General features: G+C 47.5%; 1 protein-coding gene across 5 annotated transcripts; it reads right to left on the bottom strand.

Annotated features, from left to right (window-relative positions):
* Positions 1-4,749: 4,749 nt before the first annotated feature.
* LOC114598156 (matrix metalloproteinase-23-like) lies at positions 4,750-18,009 on the bottom strand. 5 transcript variants are annotated; one of them, XM_077929653.1, is made up of 8 exons: positions 17,553-18,009; positions 16,796-16,913; positions 15,294-15,430; positions 11,333-11,500; positions 10,496-10,660; positions 8,985-9,098; positions 8,684-8,816; positions 4,750-5,527 (listed from the first exon to the last, which is right to left on the bottom strand). In XM_077929653.1, exons 1-8 carry the CDS (start codon positions 18,007-18,009, stop codon positions 5,311-5,313), a joined length of 1,509 nt encoding a protein of 502 aa, XP_077785779.1. In that variant the 3' UTR covers positions 4,750-5,310. The 5 variants fall into 5 exon arrangements, with proteins under 5 accessions (XP_077785779.1, XP_028587699.2, XP_077785778.1 ...); XM_028731866.2 differs by having other exon boundaries at positions 16,796-16,923; positions 17,553-17,796; XM_077929652.1 differs by lacking the exon at positions 4,750-5,527 and adding an exon at positions 5,534-5,791.
* Between the last annotated feature and the right edge of the window lie 1,649 nt (positions 18,010-19,658).

The raw sequence follows: 19,658 nt of genomic DNA, 5'->3' as shown, positions 1-19,658 counted from the left end.
TGTGCCCCATAAGCCACACACTGTATTATTATTATTATTATTATTTTTAAAAAGGTCACCCAAAAATAATATTGTAGAAATAGAAAAAGTTCGGAAAAGGTCAATCAAAATGATCAAAGGGATGGAGCAACTCTACTACAAGGAAATGTTCCAGCTTTTGGGACTTTTTAGTTCAGAGAAGGTGAGAAAGAGATGACAAAATATAAGTTTATACAATTCTGCACAGCATGGAGAGGGACGTGGGTGGCACTGTGGGTTAAACCACAGAGCCTAGGACTTGCCGATCAGAAGGTCGTCGGTTCGAATCCCCACGATGGGGTGAGCTCCCGTTGTTCGGTCCCTGCTCCTGCCAACCTAGCAGTTCAAAAGCACATCAAAGTGCAAGTAGATAAATAGGTACCACTCCGGCGGGAAGGTAAACGCTGGCCACATGACCCGAAAGCTGTACGCCGGCTCCCTCGGCCAATAAAGCAAGATGAGCGCCGCAACCCCAGAGTCGGTCACGACTGGGCCTAATGGTCAGGGGTCCCTTTACTTTTACAGCATGGAGAGAACTGGGAACCGCAGGAGGAAGAGAACAATGTGCTTGGCTCCTGTTCGCGTTCTTCCCAGAAGCATTGAAGGAATGGGTTTCTGTGTAGTCAGTTTGAAACTGAACCCAAAACCCCCCTTTTCTTCTTTCTCCAAGGGAGCATTTTTAAAATGCATTAACTTGAGCTGTTGAGCAAATGCATAACAAGAACACAGCTGTATAAACAAAGCTCTCTCCTTTATCAGTCACAGCAATGGATGACCTTGGCTGTTCCAGTGGAGTAGGGATGACATGTCTGGGTCTTATCTTACCACACTATGACGCACAGACCTAGTCCGGGAACAGCGCCAGAGTGTGTTCTTGGAGCTGGTGACCTCTTGCTCCAAGATAAGAGTACAGGAACAGGAATACCCTTTTATGGTCAGAAGGACAGGAAGGAAAACCCTTTTATGGTTAAGATGTCAACCTGCGTGTACAAGCTGACGTGCCTGGATTCCTGGGGAAGGGGGGGAGAGGGTGCCTGGAGGATATATATACTGCATGAAATCTCTCATTTCTTTGGACTTGCTGTGGACTGACCATGCAAGTGCCTTTCTGCTGTTCCAGAGAGCAGAAATAAAGAACTCTTTCTCTGAACCAACCCTCGGTGTCATTTGACTTTCTTCCTCCCGTCCGGGAGCAACACAGAGCCCACCAATGGGTAAAGTCTAATAAGGCTACAGCATCTGGTTAGCCACTGTGAGAACAAGATGCTGGCCGTTGGCCTGATCCAGGAGGCTGTTCCTATGTTCTTAAATACAAATTACCGTTGGGAAGAGTGCAGAGAGAAGAAACTGTCAGTTTTCATTTCTTAGTACAGAATGTATGCAGAGATCTTTCCTATCCTGATTAGTTCAAGAGGGTTCTAGAAGGTTTCTCTTCTGTGTGAAAGAAGGTTTATTTCTATGTGAGAGAAACAGGAAGGAGGTTTTTGTTTGGGTTGTTTTCCTTCTGGGAAGCTGTGTACAGCTGGTTTAAACTGGTTCTGTTATCTTTCTATAAGGTCGTGCTGACTATAATAGTAAGGCCAAGAGGAGCCTGGCTCTCACTCGCTTTCTCTTTTCTGTCTCTTTGTTCTAGTCTGATGTTCTGTATGCTTAGTGTTAAAGTTTAGTCTTATCAAAAGTTTGTAAGTTTTTTTGTTTTTGCTGCAACTGGATTTTTTATGGACTGTGCCAATCCTGAATGTTTTGGATTTGTGACCATTTATGCTCATTTGCCTTCAGTAGAAAGTAAAAGCTCTGCTGGATGAAGTACAATTGACTCTGGTCTATTTTTTATCACTCTGCTACGTGTTTAAGTTTTTTCCTCCTCCAGTGCTGGCACAACAGAAATGCCATGATGCATCTGCAGCAGCACAACCAGACGCCTTCGTCTGCCCCAGCTGCAACAAAACATGTCTCTCCCATATCGGTCTCTGCAGCCACAGCAGGTGCTGTAACTCTCCAACAGTTTGACTTCACCCCTCCATTGTCTCCCGAGACGGATGGATGCCAACCACAGCAAAACGTAGGAAAATGCAGAACCACATACAGTGGTACCTTGGGTTACATACGCTTCAGGTTACATACGCTTCAGGTTACAGACTCCGTTAACCCAGAAATAGTGCTTCAGGTTAAGAACTTTGCTTCAGGATGAGAACAGAAATCGTGCTCCGGCGGCGCGGCAGCAGCAGGAGGCCCCATTAGCTAAAGTGGTGCTTCAGGTTAAGAAAAGTTTCAGGTTAAGTACGGACCTCCGGAACGAATTAAGTACTTAACCCGAGGTACCACTGTACCCGGTTGGGAACTTTAGAAGAGCAAAATATCCACCGAAATTAAATATTATTTGCAAATTTGTCATTTCCCCAAATTCTTTGCAAAATGTGCTTTCTGATATTTGTTATATATTCATCTTACCTGTTAGGTTGTGGTACTTATTGTTTCATAATAAAATTAATAATAAAGTAATAAGAAATTACCATCTTCTAAAGAGACTCAAAAGACTAGCACAGGATGGAGGCAAGCTAGATACCTTTGCACTGAGCTCTTTTTAGCATGGTGATTACTTGAGAAATTTCCGTTTGCTTCAGATTACAATTGCATCACACAAAGGCTGCTATGTTTGGCATTCCGGTAACTATTGTTTTCAATATAATTTCATCATACCTTGAAGCAATTTAATCTGTCAGGTGCTGCATCGTGAATGATCTCTAGGAAACATTAGTCAAGCAACAACATGAGGCAAATGCCATACTTCCGCTTATAGAAAGAAGAATATATTTTCATATTTATACCACACACACCATCAGATGAGTTCGTGTAATGAGTGGGATATATCACTATTTATCTTTATAGCGTTGTATGCTGAAAGAATTTTTTAAAAAGAAATAATGGGAGGAAATATTTTTAAATTTAAAAAGAAGATAAAATGTGGGTGGGAAATTCCCTCTGACCTTCTAGAAAATGTTGAGATTATTGTTATCATTATATTTATTTATGCAGTGGTACCTTGGGTTACATACACTTCAGGTTACAGACTCTGCTAACCCAGAAATATTACCTCGGGTTAAGAACTTTGCTTCAGGATGAGAACAGAATTGTGTAGCGGCAGCGCAGCGGCAGCAGGAGGCCCCATCAGCTAAAGTGCTGCTTCAGGTTAAGAACGGACCTCCAGAACGAATTAAGTTCTTAACCTGAGGTACCACTGTACCCATTTCCTGCCCCCCCCCCCAATACGGATTCAATGAAGCTTGCTGATAAACTTGAAACAGCTAAAACACAGGGGGAAATCAATCATTAATAAACAGTTGGACATTAACAGAAGTGTGTGTATGTGCTTTATTAAAACATTACAATAAAAACATCACCACATCAGCCCATTCCTTAAAAAACAGTCAGTTCCCAGATCCTGTAAGAACAAATAAGTCTTCATCTGCCAGCTGAAAATGCCAGTGTAATTTCTCTAGGAACTAAGAAACTTCCCAAAGCCTATAAATTCCTATGCAAAATGGGGACCTGAGCTGCCTACCAGTTTCTCAAGGACTGGAGGTAAATGACGATTGTCCTCAGGCAATACAGGTGTGAGGCAGCCCAGTTCCAGAAGTTGCCATGGAGAGGGCAAATGAAGATTGGCAGTGTTCACGGGAGAATTCCACAGGGCAAAAGCCGGAGCTCTGCTTGGCATGCAGAAGGAGGCCCCGATTCCTGGCATGGGGGGGGGATGGGGTTGGCATTTACAGCCCAGCTCTCCATCAAGGGACTCAGTGTCCCCCAAGTCTGTCAGAGAAACATGAGTGGAGGCAGGAACCAGTCGAAATTTACCGTATTTTTCGCCCTATAGGACACACTTTTTCCCCTCCAAAAATGAAGGGGCAATGTGTGTGCGTCCTATGGGGCGAATGCAGGCTTTCGCTGAAGCCTGGAGAGCGAGGGGGATCGGTGCGCACCGACCCCTCTCGCTCTCCAGGCTTCAGGAAGCTATCCGCTAGCCATGGGAGATGAAGCTCTCCCACGACTAGTGGAGAGCTTGCCGGCACCCAGAAGCTTGGGGCGTGCTGAGCTCAGCACGCCCCAAGCTTCGGGCTTTGCGCAGCGCTCCACTAGCCGTGGGGCGCTTCCCCCGCCCCAGCCCCGCACCTGGGGGGAAAATATATTTTTTTTCTTCCCCCCCCCCCCCGAAAACTAGGTGCGTCCTATGGGCCGGTGCGTCCTATGGGGCGAAAAATACAGTAAAAGGTAAGATCTTTACTTTTCTGTTGCAACAGAGTCCCCTCCGCCCTTGCAAGGATGTGAGGACCTGAACAAAGGAGAGTAATAACTTTTAAAGGCTTTAGAAATTGCCCAGCCCCTTAGCTAAAGGCCACCCAAAAGCATTGTACAAGCATCACAGAAAAAGGCAGTTGACAACAGAAATTTGAGAGTGTAGCTTGTCTCCTGTCTGTCAAGATAATATTTGCTGATTGTCTTTCCTTGCTAGCCTGGTCCATTCCTTTGAAATGGTAAATACCTATTTATAGACAGAAGATGCTCTTTCAGTCAGTCTGCTTTGGCTTTAACAAATACTTGCCAGACCTGTTTCGCAGAGGTTTATCTATTAACAGGATTTAAAGGATTTGTGAGTGAAACAACTATTGGGAAAGGTTTTACAAAATGAGCCTAGATGGCTTTAGGATTGCTCTGTGTACTCAAATGAAGTAATTTTTCTCGGGGATAGCACACACATGGAGAACCAGTGGCCTTCCATATGTTGTTGGACTCCCAATTCCCATCTTCCCTGACCATTAGGCAAGCTGATGGGAATTGGAGCCCAACAACATCAGGCAGACCACAAGTTCCCCACTTCTGCTGCAGGTCTTGGAATAATGTTGGCTTCAACAGGTATTTTAAGTGGCAAGAGTTGTGAGACTCAGTAGCAGAGAATCTGCTCTGCATGCAGAAGGCCTCAGGTACAATCTTGAGGTGACTCTAACCCTGTCCCCAAATTAGTGGGACAACACACACTCAACTTATTGCCTCTGGATGTGATTAGGTGAAAACCCAGTGGGTTCAGAAGACAAATAACACATCATCCAGGTTCTGTACCAAAATCTGGACATGTTACTCCCCACAGGACCTCCCGAATCAAGATATCTGGCAACAGAGCAGGTGAGTCCAGACCAGAGCCTGCAGTGGCTGACTGACTGATGCCATGCCAGGTCCATGTGGGTAGTGCCAAGCCAGCTAGGACTATAAACACACCTCACACAATGCTGTTCCTGTTCATGCTCTCCCCTGTGCGCCCATCATGGGAGGCAAAGGACTTCTGGGCTTGAGCTTTATCTGCCAGGAATTAACCCGGAGAGTTCTGCTGCCGTGGCGGATCAAACAGGCGTACCTCCCTTCGCTGAACTCAGTGGCGATGACTCGCAGATCCTGGCTGGGCAGCAATTCGAAGCCTGGCAGCGAGTGAGAGAGAGGCTCTCCATCTTTATACCAGCTGGAAGCGGGGAAAGGCAGGAGTCAGAGGGAGGAGACTAGCTCAGCCCCACAATTCACATCCTCACCAAAACCACATCTGTTATGTACTGAGTTGAATAGGATCCAAAATGCAGCAGTCTGATTGGTCCTAGAACAATAGGATCCAGAATGCAGCAGTCTGATTGGTCCTAGAACAATAAGATCCAGAATGCAGCAGTCTGATTGGTCCGCAGGAGCCACCCAATCCAGCTCCAGGTGGAAGTGAATCCGCAACCTGATTGGCCTACAGGAGAATCCCGGAATTAGCCAATCACATGGGGCCCATTGTGTAAATAATGTATATAAAGCAGACGTTTTGGGGGAACTTCCATTCCTCGCTGAATAAATGAGCTGAAAAAAGAGCATGAAATCCACACTCGACTCCGAGTATATTTCAACAGCCATCTGCTCCTCTGCATTTCACATGCTAGGATGGCAAACTTCCCTACTTCAGGCTAGGGAAATGTGGGATTGCCCTCCCATATGTATTCTGTCACCTAACAGCACCTTGTTTCATTAGGGACCTCCTATCCACATGTGGTAACGTTGAGGTCTGGTGTTCACTGCAGTAACTGGTAATTGCGAGTTAAATATTGTCTCCAGTTCTTGTGGGTTGGAGCGAACACTCCACCCTTTAGCTTGTGGCTACTCTTGTTTTCCTACATTGCTGTGTGTTCATCGATGAGCAGGCTAACAGCCTCTTGCTCTGGACCTACAAAGTGAGTAACCTTGCCTTATATTAACCAATAACTTATTAAACAATAAGACCTTAACACTTGCCATAAGTGACAGCAAGCAAAGACCAGTTAACTTTGTTCATGGGTAGCCAAACTAAGGCCCGGGGGCCAAATCCGGCCCAATCACCTTCTAAATTCGGCCCGCGGATGGTCCGGGAATCAGCGTGTTTTTACATGAGTAGAATGTGTCCTTTTATTTAAAATACATCTCTGGGTTATTTGTGGGGCATAGAAATTCATTCAATTTCCCCCAAAAAAATATAGTCCGCCCCCCCCCCCCAAGGTCTGAGGGACAGTGGACCGGCCCTCTGCTGAAAAAGTTTGCTGACCCCTGGCTTAGTTGGTTAGAGCGTGGTGCTGATAACGCCAAGGTTGCAGGTTCGATCTTCGTACGGATTCATGTTCCAGCACTGCAGGGGGTTCGACAAGATGATCCTTGGAGTTCCTTACAACTCTTTGATTCTATGAATCCCATCATAAAGTTTGGCAGGGGTGGGAGAGTACCATCAATTTAAATCAGGGGTGGACAACCCGTGACCCAAGAACCACATGTGGCCGTTGACAAAATTCCATGTGGTCCTTGGCCTAATTCCATGCAAGTCGGGGGGAGGGGAATGGCAGAGAGGGGGAAGGGGGTGCCCTGGTCACTTCCTGTCTGGCCTCCTGCACTTTGGGGTTCAGTCCTGGGCACCGCCAGAATGTAGCCCCAGGGGAATGCCGCCTTTGGGAACAAAGTGTTATAGGAAAAAACTGCTCCTTTTCCCTTATGGGGTATCCAAGAGCCTATATAGAGTCCTTAAGTGGGTTCCCTATTGGTGGGAGAAAATAACAGAGGCCAACCAGAGAATGTTGAGAAGCAAAGTGGCTAGTAAGCCTGTTATTAAACTGTTGCAACAGTGTCCCCACTCAACACACACAGGAGGGAGGAGGGAACCCTGAACACTGGTGCGCAAGCCCTTATATAGACTTTTGAAATTGCCCACCTTGTAGCTCAAGACCACCACCACCACCCAGAACATCATACATACATCACAGGAGGAGGCAGTCTACAGCAGAATACGCCCTTAAGACAGGATTTGTAAGCAAAAAGACAAAGGGAAGGCTTTCCCCATTTCCTCCCTCCTTGCAGAGAAATATTTTGAGGACAATTTGGGAGAGTCAAAATGGTTTAAAGAAAAAAAAATCCTTCCAGTAGCACCTTAGAGACCAACTAAGTTTGTCATTGGTATGAGCTTTTGTGTGCATGCACACTACACGAAAGCTCACACCAATGACAAACTTAGTTGGTCTCTAAGGTGCTACTGGAAGGAATTTTTTTATTTTGTTTCGACTACAGCAGACCAACATGGCTAACTACCTGTAATCAAAATGGTTTGGGAGAGTCAAAATGGCTTCAGGATTGCTCTCCTGTACTGTTTCAGACACCGTGGTTTATATACTTATGTATGTGCTTGCCTTGTACATTTACGAATGTTTATTTTATATTTGGGAACTTAGAATTCTTAAAACAAAAGGTTCCCATGCTTGCATTAAATGTTCTGGAACATATTTCGGACTGTGCTCTCAGCATGCAGTGAAGGAAGATGTCTGTCCTATATCTTGCCTCCAACCCCGCTGCTTACCACCCCAACCTCAGTCCCACCATATTGTCCCACTGGCCATAGAGAGAAGTTGGGTTAGGTTGGTGGGCAGGTGGCTGGATTGCTGCAGCCTTTTGGGCAGGGTGGGAGAGAAATCACAGGGTTTCTTACTGTGGCATTTGCCCCTAGGATGCATCAAGGAAAGAGTTAAAAATGGGTGTTATGTGATTGGCCAGTGAGAATGCAAGGGGGGAGTAAAAGATAGAGTGGGAGGTTTTGAAAAGACAGTTGAGGTTTGGGAGTTGGCAGTTGAGGTTTGGGAGTTGGGAATTGAGGGTTGTCAGTTGGGAGTTGAGGCTCGGGTTGGAGAAGGAAGAGGGTGGAATACGCAGTGGGTTGGTTGAATTGTATTGTGAGGGAGTGAGAGGAATTGTTAGGGAGTTAGATAGATAGTTGGGAATAATTCAGTTTGAAGTTGTAGGAACTAAGATTTAAGAAACTGACAAGAGAAAAATAAACCAAAACCATACGCTTATTCCTGCATTTAAAAATAAACTTGATTATTTGTTTATGTTAACAACTGTCTGGACTCCGTGTGTCCCCGTGAGAAGCGGGGTGGTGGCAGCAAAGAAAGCAACCGCAGTGGTGGCACAGGGTCAATAGACCATGAAATGTCCGGGGGCCCTGTGTGATCGCCACACTTACTTCTCCAGAGCTCTAAAAGAAACACGCACTGTGCTCAGGTCAGGAGGCAAATATTATTTACCGCACTGGCCAGTGTTGCAGAGTCTGCTTGAGAATACACACAAGGGTTCTCACCTGGCTTGCAAGTGCAACCTGGAAGAGTTCAGTCCACAGCGGAAGGTGATGACTTTGCCCTTGGAAATGTATCTGGTGTGAACGTGTGATGGACGAACAGGCAGGGAGGAGGCGGTGGTGGCCGCAGGGTGCTCTGTAACAAAGAGACAGAAATGACTGTTGCTATTTTGGGGTGGGATTCAAATTCAGGTTACGTAATTGAAGCTGATTTGGAGCTCTTGCACAACAAATCCTCACTCCCCCTTCAAAAAAACAGAGAGCCCACAGCAGAGCAAGAGCAGCAAGGAGCTCCCGGTCTCACCAAAGCAGGCATTACAGATCCTGGGGCAGTGCTTCTTCATGAAGGCTCGCCGTCGGTGTGCGCAGAAGCCTTTTTTGGCCCACAGCTGGCACTGCCTCTTCTCATCCACACAGCCTGCAAATTGAGGAGGGGGGTCACACGTAAGGCAGCTGTGTCTATACCCTGGTTGAAATAGATCTGGCTTCAGGGAGCAGAGGAGGTTTCAAGTTGAATTAAAATATATGAAGCTGAATATATATATATATATATATATATATATGTGTGTGTGTGTGTGTGTGTGTGTGTGTGTGAGAGAGAGAGAGAGAGAGAGAGAGAGAGAGAGTATATATATATATATATATATATATATATATATATATATATATAGAGCTGAATTAAAATATATGAAGAAATTCATTTCTGTCAATTCTGGCTTAAATAGTGATCACAGTTTTCCATCTCACTACAAATGTTGATTAACTTGCAGTTCTTAATTTTGCACGCATTTAAACTTTGATGAAATCCTTACATTTCATTTTCACTTGCCTTCACTGTTTGAGTTGTTTTTCTCTAACTTGTGTGTATATAACACCTGCCAGCTTAAGATAAGAAAATGAACCTTGCTTGATCAGACCAAAGGCCCATCAAGTCCTCCTGCATCCTGTTCTCACAGTGGCCAACCAGATGTCTCAATGCAAAGAACCTGAGCGCAACAACTCCTGACTTGAGATATCCAGCAACTGGTACTCAGAGCCTCTGACAGTGGAGAGAGAATGTAGCCATCCTGGATTGGATGAAGTGGACTATGGTCTATAAAACCATAATAAACCTGTTTGGCTGTAAGGTGCCACAATATTTTTTGCTACATGACTGCTCCTCTGTGGTCATCCAAACTCACAAGTGCCGTCTTTTAGCTCTGGCCCAACAGGAGTTGTAGACATACTATTCAAAGCCTTTTTGCAACCTAGTCCAAAACAGGCCATCAACCTGCCCAAGCCAGCTGGAGAGGCATTGCCCCTTCCTGCCTCAACTGGAGCTGAAAGTCAGGCTCAGATTAAGGGCTGAGAGGGATGAAACAAGTTTGCATTTGGGTAGAAATCGAAACTGGAGTTTGGAGGTAGGCTGGTAAAGTTTGCTAAAAGGATTCTGATAACAGAAACAGCTGCATAAGACTGTGAGCTGGATCACTGACTCTCTCTGCCTCTGGCCTACAGCTGCCTGCATGTACAATTTAACAAATCCACTACAGAGCTAATCTAGGAAGGTTATATTATTACCACCAATAACAGCTGTTGTGAATTGTCCCTGTGCTTATCTTACATATTGTATAGGATACATATTGTGAAACCAGGGGCAGCCCATCCCGTTTCAGCACCCGAGAAAAGGTGAGGCATGAGCAAAGGAGTGATAATCTCTGCACAGGACAGTTGCCCCGTAGCCGTGCAGGTGCTCCCAAGCTGAACAGGGAAGTCTACTGGTACCAGATGTTGGAGCTTACTGGTTTGGAACCGCCTGCCAGGTGTGCTCCTCACCGTACAGCCGCTGAATGGCCCAGACGTCATCCTGGCCAATGCGCCACGTCCTACTGTAGGTGGCGTTGGGGTGCATGAGGGCGCGGGCGTCCCGGGAGTGCCAGAGCCCCAGGGCATGGCCAATCTCGTGAGCTGCTACTTGCACCAGGTCATTCAGCCAGATGCCTGCCAAAGAGAGAAGGCAAGAGAAAAAGAAGAAGAGGACCAGAATTCCTCTGCCACCATTGCCTGGCATCTCTGCAGGCCAGCTCCAAAGAGAAGCCCACACAGAAAGTTATAGGAACCTCTGGAACAACATCCCACCAGCCTCACTTTCTTCTGAGAGGGATGGAGAACCTCTAGGCTTCCAAATGTGTTTATTGGAAAGCATTGATATACCACTTAATATTTCAAAATAGTGGTGTTGTTAGGCTCCAGCCCTCAACCCTCTCCTCAACAGAACAGCATGGAGGCAGCGGGTGGGCTGCGTATCTGAGTGTCTGTGCAAGAGCCAGTGACCACATTCACTGCAGGATGCAACCCCTGGAGAGTTGACATGGGGTGAATGTGGCCCCTGCTCTGTACAGTAAGTTGCATTCAAGCCACACTAAAGTCAAGGGTTTCTACACACAGAGACTCCTTCCGTTCAGATAAGTCAGAGGCAATATCACAGTTCAGACAGGCAAAGACATTTGAGGCAGTTGCAGAGTTGTGGTCTGCAGAGAGGGGGCATGGACTCCTCTCCAAGGACCAGCTAGAAAGGCCCGTGGGGCCACATTTGGCTCCCCACCCCATAGCAAAAACCATCCACTCTCTTGCCCTCACCAAAACGTGTAGGCGCTACTTTGTGCACGGTACCTTGCTTCCAGCTGAAGCGGGAGCGTCCCAGAATCCAAAATTCATGATTGTCGAAGTGGATCTCACCGCGGGGAGGGAGGAAGGCATGGGCCAGCTCCCCATTGAGCCCATCGAAGCAAGGGTGAAGCGGGGAGAACCAGCAGTCGGTGTGGTTGAACGTGTAGAAACCTGCTTGGCGGCAGCCAAGAAGACAGGGGGCTTGGTTATTGCCAGCATTTGCTCCCATAACACAGTGCACAAAGTTCTGTCACTTGGGGCCTTAACTGACAGCTGGTGTCAGAATTCTCATTATGCAAAACAAGGTTTGAGGGGACACGTATTTCGATTGGTGGGTGCAGGTTTGGAATTTTCAGTTAGACAGTGTGATTGGCTGGAGCTGGACTAAGAGGGGCCAGAAGAACGGTATATATAGCCAGGAGCTGGGGAGCAAGAAGTTGGTTAGCTGGAGTTGTTGTTGCTTGCAGAGTCAGCCAGAAGAAAACAGCAGAGAATCAAAGGAAGCAGAGGAAGACCTGAGAGGCAGGTGGAGTGCCTTAGTGGCAGAAGACATAGAATCATAGAATTGTAGAGTGAGACAGGGGTTCTCCAAGGTCCATCTAGTCCACCCCTTTCAATGCAGGAATCTTTTGCCTAACGTGGGGCTCAAACTCAGGACCCTGAGATTAAGAGTCTCGTGTTCTGCCAGATGAGCTATGGAGCTGCGTCATGGGACAGAGGCTGAAGAGACGGTGGGGGAACCCGTCTGCAGCACTTGAGGGGAGGCGTGAGAAGCAGCGTGGGACGTCAGCCTCTGGTGACTGGTAGAAGAGGACCAGAGGGAAGACTTCCAGGGCAGGGCAGCAAGGCAAACCTGAGCTTCAATAGGTCAGTAAACACTTGGGAAAGGAGCTTTCCAGCGGAGGGCTCCGTTATCCCGCTGGTGAGGTTTAACCAGGGGGTGGAGATAATAAAGCAGTAATTTGGCTAAAAGGGTTTTTAATAGGGGGGATGAACTGCTTCCTTCAAGCTGTCCTGGGACAATAAGTAATTGCCATTTCAAGTGACAGTTACAAGTTTTTACGATTATGATATCTTTATTGTCATTGTCCCTTGCAGAACAATGAAATTGAAAAACTACATAAAACTACATAAAACTACCACAAAACTACATAAAACTACATAAAAACTACATAAAACATTCAAAAACCCCTAAAAACTCTAAAAGCCCATTTTAAAATACACTATACTACAGAGACCCCTTATGCTGCATTTAGAACCAGAATTGCATTAGCATAGAAACTGTTTCTCAGGCGGCTAGTCCTGGCCTTTATAACCCTATACCTTCTTGGGTTGACTCATCCAAAGAGCCAGTGCTATTTTAAAGGGACCAGATAAGCTTGGGCACAGAATAATCTTGTAATAAATAAATGCAAGTATTTCATTTATTCAATTTATTTATTCAAATACCTTTGTTAAATATTGTAACTGTACCTGACTGGTTTAATATTACTCCTGTACCTCACAGCTGCCAGGTTACTGGGGGAATAAGTTAGACTGAACGGTGGTAGCAGAACCAGTTTAAGAGAACCGTGTTAGGTTTTGTTTTTGTGGGGTAAGAGAATGCCATGCTTCCCTGTTCTGCAGACCAGGAGCCAAGCAAATATGAGACATTCAGAAATCTCCTTTTATTGAAGATTTCTGGACTGAATGTTTGCCCACACAAAAACAATTCCATTCCACCTGGCAAGCTAGCATGTCAGGCAGAAAAGCCATCTCCTTGAGATTATTTATTTTCTGTGTGCTGGAACTTTTTCTGGAGGAGTGTTCAGTCCTGTGATCCCCCCACCAGCAAACTGAAGTGGTACAGGCCAGAATCAGGTTTCCCTGCCTCACTGAGAACTAAGCCATAATTTAGGGGTCTCTGGGAGAAATTGTAGAACTATAGAATCGGAATGCAGGAAGAGAGAGAAGAAAGCAGCAGAAAGAACAAAAATGGTGCTTTCATTTTAAAGGTCTTATATCCGTTAACACCAGAGCCTTTTCTCCTTTGCATTTTGAGGCTCTGAAGAAGGGTCTAACAACACGTGGGGTGTATTTGTGTTGTGAATAAATTTATCCAGCCTCCCTACTAGTGATTGGCAAAAGTGCAAGAAGCCGAGTCTAAATGAATACAGACGTGGTCTTTATCTTAGAGTAGGGGATGTTCCAACATGGTGCCTGCAGAGGCCATTCCTGATGCCCTTGGGGGATCCCTCTCCCCCGCTGAAATTAGGATTATTTTATTTATTATGTTTATTTATTACATTTACATATCGCCCTTCATCAACCACCCCTTAGGGCGGCTCACAGAATTGAAAGAAGAATTGTATTGTAGTCAAGAGAATAGGTTCTGAGCCCCTGTCCTATGACCCGGGTGCCTTGATGCAGCAGAAAATATCTGAGAAAGGGTGTGAATCCCACAATCATAGATGGGACAAAGATGTAGCATCACCAGACTCTCAACCAGGAGTAGCCAACGTTATGTATCAGACTCCCATCGGCTTCAGCCAGCATGACCAGTGGCCAGTGGCCATGGGAATGGTTGCCTACAACATCTGGAAGGCAACATGTTGGCAACCTCTACAAACCATTTCCTTGAACCAAAGCAGGGCTAGGAATCCCCAACTTATTTTATGTCGGACATTTGTTGCTTACCAAATCTCCCTTCAGAAACACAAGACACAAGTCGTTCTCCTACAGCCCCTCTGTTTAAGTAACAATCACCCATTTAGACCAACATTTTCTCTTGTTCTCCCCCACACTCCTGCATCCAGGCGAAATAAATCCCACTCCTGCTGCCTCTCTCCATGTGTCTTCCATTCCCCCTGCTGCCTTTTTCATCTCTGCTGAGCTCCTCTGAACTTTCTCCAACTAGCCCAGATGTAATAAATCTGCCAGGGGAAGTCTCTCTTCCGCTCTTTGGGTTACGCCAGAAGCAGTTTGGAAGAGATGTTAAAACAGTAGCAAAGGGGGGGGGGGCGGAAAGTAGAGAAGCACCAGGGGTGGACTTTGGTCTTTCAAATTTCAGCGGTGCCCTGTGCAAGGTCAAAATTTGGTCATTGTGTCCGTCCCCGTCCCCCCGCCTTCCATTCTGTACACGCCTTGTGTCATAGTTGCAAGGCCCTGTGACACTTCCCTCAGCTCTTTGCCCAGGGCAGGGGAACCAGTTGTGCTGAGCTAAATCCACGTCTGGGAGCACAAGGCAGACCAACCCACGGCATCTGGGCACCATCAAAGGCACTTTCTAATATTTCCAGGGCAGTCCCAACCTTGAGCGTTTTCACATGTGGAATAAAAATCAAAATGGCACCACTACAGTCACTTATGTGATATGCAGAAATAGATCTTGGAGACAAGATGATCACAACCCCTTGTAAGATATACCTGCCCTATCAAAGGCAGTAAGGCTCTGAATGCCAGTTGCTCTCAGGTCCTGCCTGGGGGCTTCACATAGGCATCAGCCCAGATAGCTCACTTGGTTACAGCGTGGTGCCGATAACGCCAAGGTTGCAGGTTCGATCCATGTATGGGACAGCTGCATATTCCTGCATTACAGGGGGTTGGACTAGATGATCCTCAGGATCCCCTCCAACTCTACAGTTCTGTGATTTCTATGATCTATTCAGCCACTGCAAGAGAAGGGATGATGAACTAGATGGGCATTTGTCTTGATGCAGCAGTTGGGAGCGCCCGAGGTTCTTACCTGCTCCTTAAAACCGTTTCTGGAAGCAACAGCTTCACTTTCCACCTGGAATATGAAAAGCGACTAGGAAACTGCTCTCTGCAGTGACAGAGGAGCTGGTGGGAAAATGACTGACAGCAAGGGAATGGGGTGGTGGGCAGAATTAGGGCAGTGGCCCCTCCAGACTGGCAGGTGCCTTGGGCAAGATATTCCTGACACAATAATATTGCATTAGGGATGGGTTCATTATACAGCTCCTACCTATAGTGATGTCTGCCAGCTGGGTAGGGGCCAAGCGCCGGAAGCTGAGGGGAGAAACATCGCTCCACATGCGAAAGGCGCTCGCTATGGCTCGCTCGGTGTCCACCTTGTTGAGGGTGCTGGGGAACTGTACAATCCTGCAGCCAGAAAGAGGTAGAGAGAGCAAGCCAGGGAAAAAGCATAACCAGGAACATTATGAGCAGCAGAAGACTGGGATGATTTCAAACTCTTGTGCTGGCAGGTTCTTCCACCAGGGGGTGCTGTAGGGAGGATACAATCCTCAAATGGTCAGTCTAGCCAATTTTTTTTTGGTGATGCTACTCACCTCTCTTTCTCTCTCTTTCGTGATGGCAACCTCAGCACTTTCATTGAAATATGAATACTGTCATGTTACCACCACCCCGCGCGCAAAAAAACACCAAGTCTAGCCATACATACCAGTGGCAAAATCCACAGGGAGGGTCCCACTACCAAGAAGGCCTCTGTCTGGTCCCCTGTAACCTCACTTTTCGCAGTGAGGGAACCACCAGAAAGCCCTTGGAGGTAGACCTCGGTGTCTGGGTTGAACAACTGGAGTGGAGATACTCCTTCAGGTATACTGGGCCGAGGCCATTTAGGGCTTTAAAGGTCAGCACCAACACTTTTGAATTGTGCTCAGAAACAGACTGAGAGCCATTGAAATACTTTAGGACCAGTGTTATATGGTCCCAGCAGCCACTCCCAGTCAACAGTCTAGCTGCCGCATTCTGGATTAATTGTAGTTTCCGAGTCACCTTCAAAGGTAGCCCCCACATAGAGCGCATTGCAGTAGTCCAAGCGGGAGATAACCAGGGCATGCACCACTCTGGTGAGACAGTCTGCAGGCAGGTAGGGTCTCAGCCTGCGTACCAGATGGAGCTGGTAGACAGCTATCCTAGACACAGATTTGACCTGCGCCTCCATGGACAGCTGTGAGTCCAAAATGACTCCTAGGCTGCACACCTGGTCCTTCAGGAACACAGTTACCCCGTTCAGGACCAGGGAGTCCCCCACACCTGCCCACTCCCTGTCCCCCCCAAACAATAATTCTGTCTTGTCAGGATTAAACCTCAGTCTGTTAGCTGCCATCCATCCTCCAACATACTGATGATCTCTCCCAGCAGCTTCATAGATGTTAAAAAGCATGGGGGAGAGGATGGAGCTCTGAGGCACCCCACAAGTGAGCGCCCACAAGTGAGCGCCCAAGTGAGCGCCCAGGGGTCTGAACACTCATCCCCCAACACCACTTTCTGGACATAGCCCAGGAGAAGGGAGCGGAACCACTGTATGACAGTGCCCCCAGCTCCCAACTCCTCTGGACAGTCCAGAAGGATGTCATGGTCGATGGTATCAAAGGCCGCAACGGAGCAACACAACAGCTCCCAAAAAAAATTATTATAACAATAACTTGCCATGTGACACTGTATTTAGTAAGCCTGCAATAACTAGGCTATTGGTTCCCCACCCCAAATAAACATGCTCACTTGTAGGTCAGATTCACGTGGTCCCATTTGTAGCCTAGAGGGTTGATTGCATAGCGCCTCCTTCTGGTCAAGCCTTTGTTGGGTTGCCAAGTAGCAGAAGCCACAACAGATTGGGCTGCTTCGTCCCCCTGCAAAAAAGTAAGGGCAGGGGAGGCCATTCAGCAAATCTTTTGAGCCATTCCAGCTGAAAGCCCCATTCTAGTCTTAAACTTGGAGGAACCCATGTTCTCCCCACACACACACACTCTCTTTCTCTCTCACACACACATGCCACTCCCCTTAACCTCAAGCTATGTAAATGCTAGTCTTCCTGGCTGGCTGCCATGTGGAGAAATTCCTCACCCACCTTTTGGGAGCCTCCAGCAAATTGAGGCTGTCAAGGAAAAGCGAGAGGGAGAGGGGGGAGGAGGTGTGCATGGAAGAAGGAATTCGAAGCTGCAGCCCTGTGCACACTCACCTAGGAGTAAGCCTCACGGAACTCAGTACCTTCTGAGTCGCAGGCATGCCTAGGATTGCCCTGCAAAGGTCTTACCTTTGACCAGTCCCCTTTGCAACCTCTCCTCCCTCCACCATGAACTTGAGTGGAACTGTTTATTGTTTAATTTGCATCCCCTTTCTGGGGACAATCGTTTCCTCTCTGTAGAAAGCTGCTCCCATCTAACAGCGAAGAGACCCCCCTCTAAATTCCTCCCCCCCTCAATTCCCATCAACCGCATTCCATCAGCTTCCCTTGCCAGGCACAGCCCCCCCAACTCACCTCTGCCTCCACATCTTGCAGAATCCAAGGAGCTGCGGGCAGCAGAACGAATACAACTGCTGCTCCAGCGGCTACCGCTGCTGCCCAGCCCCACTTTGACATTTTGGGGCACACAGGGGGCCTCAGAGCTGAAGGAAGTCCAGGACTCTGCATGGAGGCCACTCCTGCCAACGTCCTGGGCCTCTAGGATTCGCCCATCGCTGCCGCCTACCCCATGAAGATGTGCAGCCTTGCAAAAAGGAGCCCCACTGCTGCCGCAAGACGGCCAGCCCCCAGCCTCGCCAGATTGGATCCATCTGTCCAAAATATACAGGAACAAAAGCAGGCGCCTGCTGGAACTTCCAGATGCAGACTTCCATCTCTTCCCTACGATCAAGAGAACCGCCGACATCCCAGTTCCTCGGCACCGCAACCACAAGGCGCAACGAATGTATGAAATTACACAGGAAGCTGCCATCCAGCCCAGGAGTGTTTGCTCGGACTGGCGATGGCTCTCTGTGGCTACGGGCGGGGAATCTTTGCCAGCCCTCCCTTGAGATGTTTGGGGTTGACCCTGGGGCCTTCTGCATGCCAAGCAGATGCTCAACCACCAGGCTGGGGCCACCCCGCAGTTTGCCACAGCCGGTGTGGTGACAGCCACTGATGTATTTTTTCTTTCCTTGATAGATTCAGGCAAATTCAGAGAGGATGAGCCTACCCACAAAAGCCATTTGGAACCTCTGCAGCAGACAAGGTGCTTTTGAATACCAGTTGTCAGGAACAAAAGAACAGAAAGCTGTTGGCTGTATTAGCTGAGCTTGCGAGATTCTTCACGTGTCAGGTTGCAGAACTTGACGAACCTTCTGCCGGCCCAAGCATAGAACTCTTTATTGCCTCCCTACAGCCTTAAAGCTGCCAGCCTTTCTCATCTGTTGCTGCAATATTTTTGGTGCTGAAACACAGGAAGAGGGATGAAGAGGAGAAGGCTGTACAGCAAGGTCAGAAAGGGGGAAAGGGTTTATTATATTTTGACTATTTTGTTGGAAGCTGCCCAGAGTAGCTGGGGAAACCCAGCCATATGGGAAGGGTATAAATAATAAATTACTACTACTACTACTACTACTACTACTACTACTACTACTACTACTACTACTATGGCAGCTTTGGAAGGGTGAAGGTGCAAGAGGGCTGTAACATGAGCACCGTGGGGGGGAAAAGCAGAACATTCAATATGCAAAACTGATGTAGATGTAACTCAGCTCACAGCCTTAATTCTGTTTCGCTTCTGAATTAAGTGTTTTGGTCACCATCCTTCATGCAAAGAGTACATCTTACCCCACTGTCCCAGGCATGAGAGGCATCTTGTCCTGCAGCCCTGGTGATGCCCTCCTTAATCTTACCTGCTGCTGTTTCTGTCTGAAGGGAAAGGGAGAGTCTGGCATGGCCTATCCACGCATCCGTGTTGCCAGGCCTTCACCACTGGCAGTGCTCCAACTGTCAAAAGACTCTCCCTTTCCAGATGTAGGTCTGGGGCTAAACCAAATGGAGTTACTGATGGAAGACCCAGCAGTAGAGATTCAAGCATGCCAAAGAAAACATTAGAAGGGGAGGGAGAAGCAACTGTTAGCAGTTAGCAAGTATCGACGCTGCTGCAATCAGGACAGAAGGGGGCGCTGTCCTCCAGCAAACCTCAGTGGCGTGGAAGGAAAGGATTGTAGAGCTTAGTGTTAAGCTTGCAGAAGATCTCAATTGCATTGCAAGGCACCTCTAGGCAGGACTGGCAAGATTCCCAACTGAAAACCCAGAAAGCTGCACTGCCAGTCAGTGTAGACGACACTGACAGATGGATGAATTCCCTGGTGCAATACAGGGCAGCGTCCTATGTTCACATTTTCGGCCTGTGCAAGCACTTGCCACATGCAGACGTCCTCAGGGCCTCTGTGTGGGCTGCAGTTGCAAGCAGAGTACCCAGCCAGCAGCTTTTGGAGAGTGCAGCATATTCTTGGTGCAGCCCCTCTTGCTCAGCAAAGGCCTGCCGCTTCCTACTCCGAATTTGCACACTGCCTCTTACTGTCCCAGAATAGCTGCCCAGGCCAGAATCAACACTACAGACAAGCGAAGACTTGT

The sequence above is a fragment of the Podarcis muralis genome, chromosome 6 (genome assembly GCF_964188315.1).
Source record: "Podarcis muralis chromosome 6, rPodMur119.hap1.1, whole genome shotgun sequence".
NCBI classification, from domain to species: domain Eukaryota; kingdom Metazoa; phylum Chordata; class Lepidosauria; order Squamata; family Lacertidae; genus Podarcis; species Podarcis muralis.
This window is presented reverse-complemented; position numbering and strand designations above follow the sequence as displayed.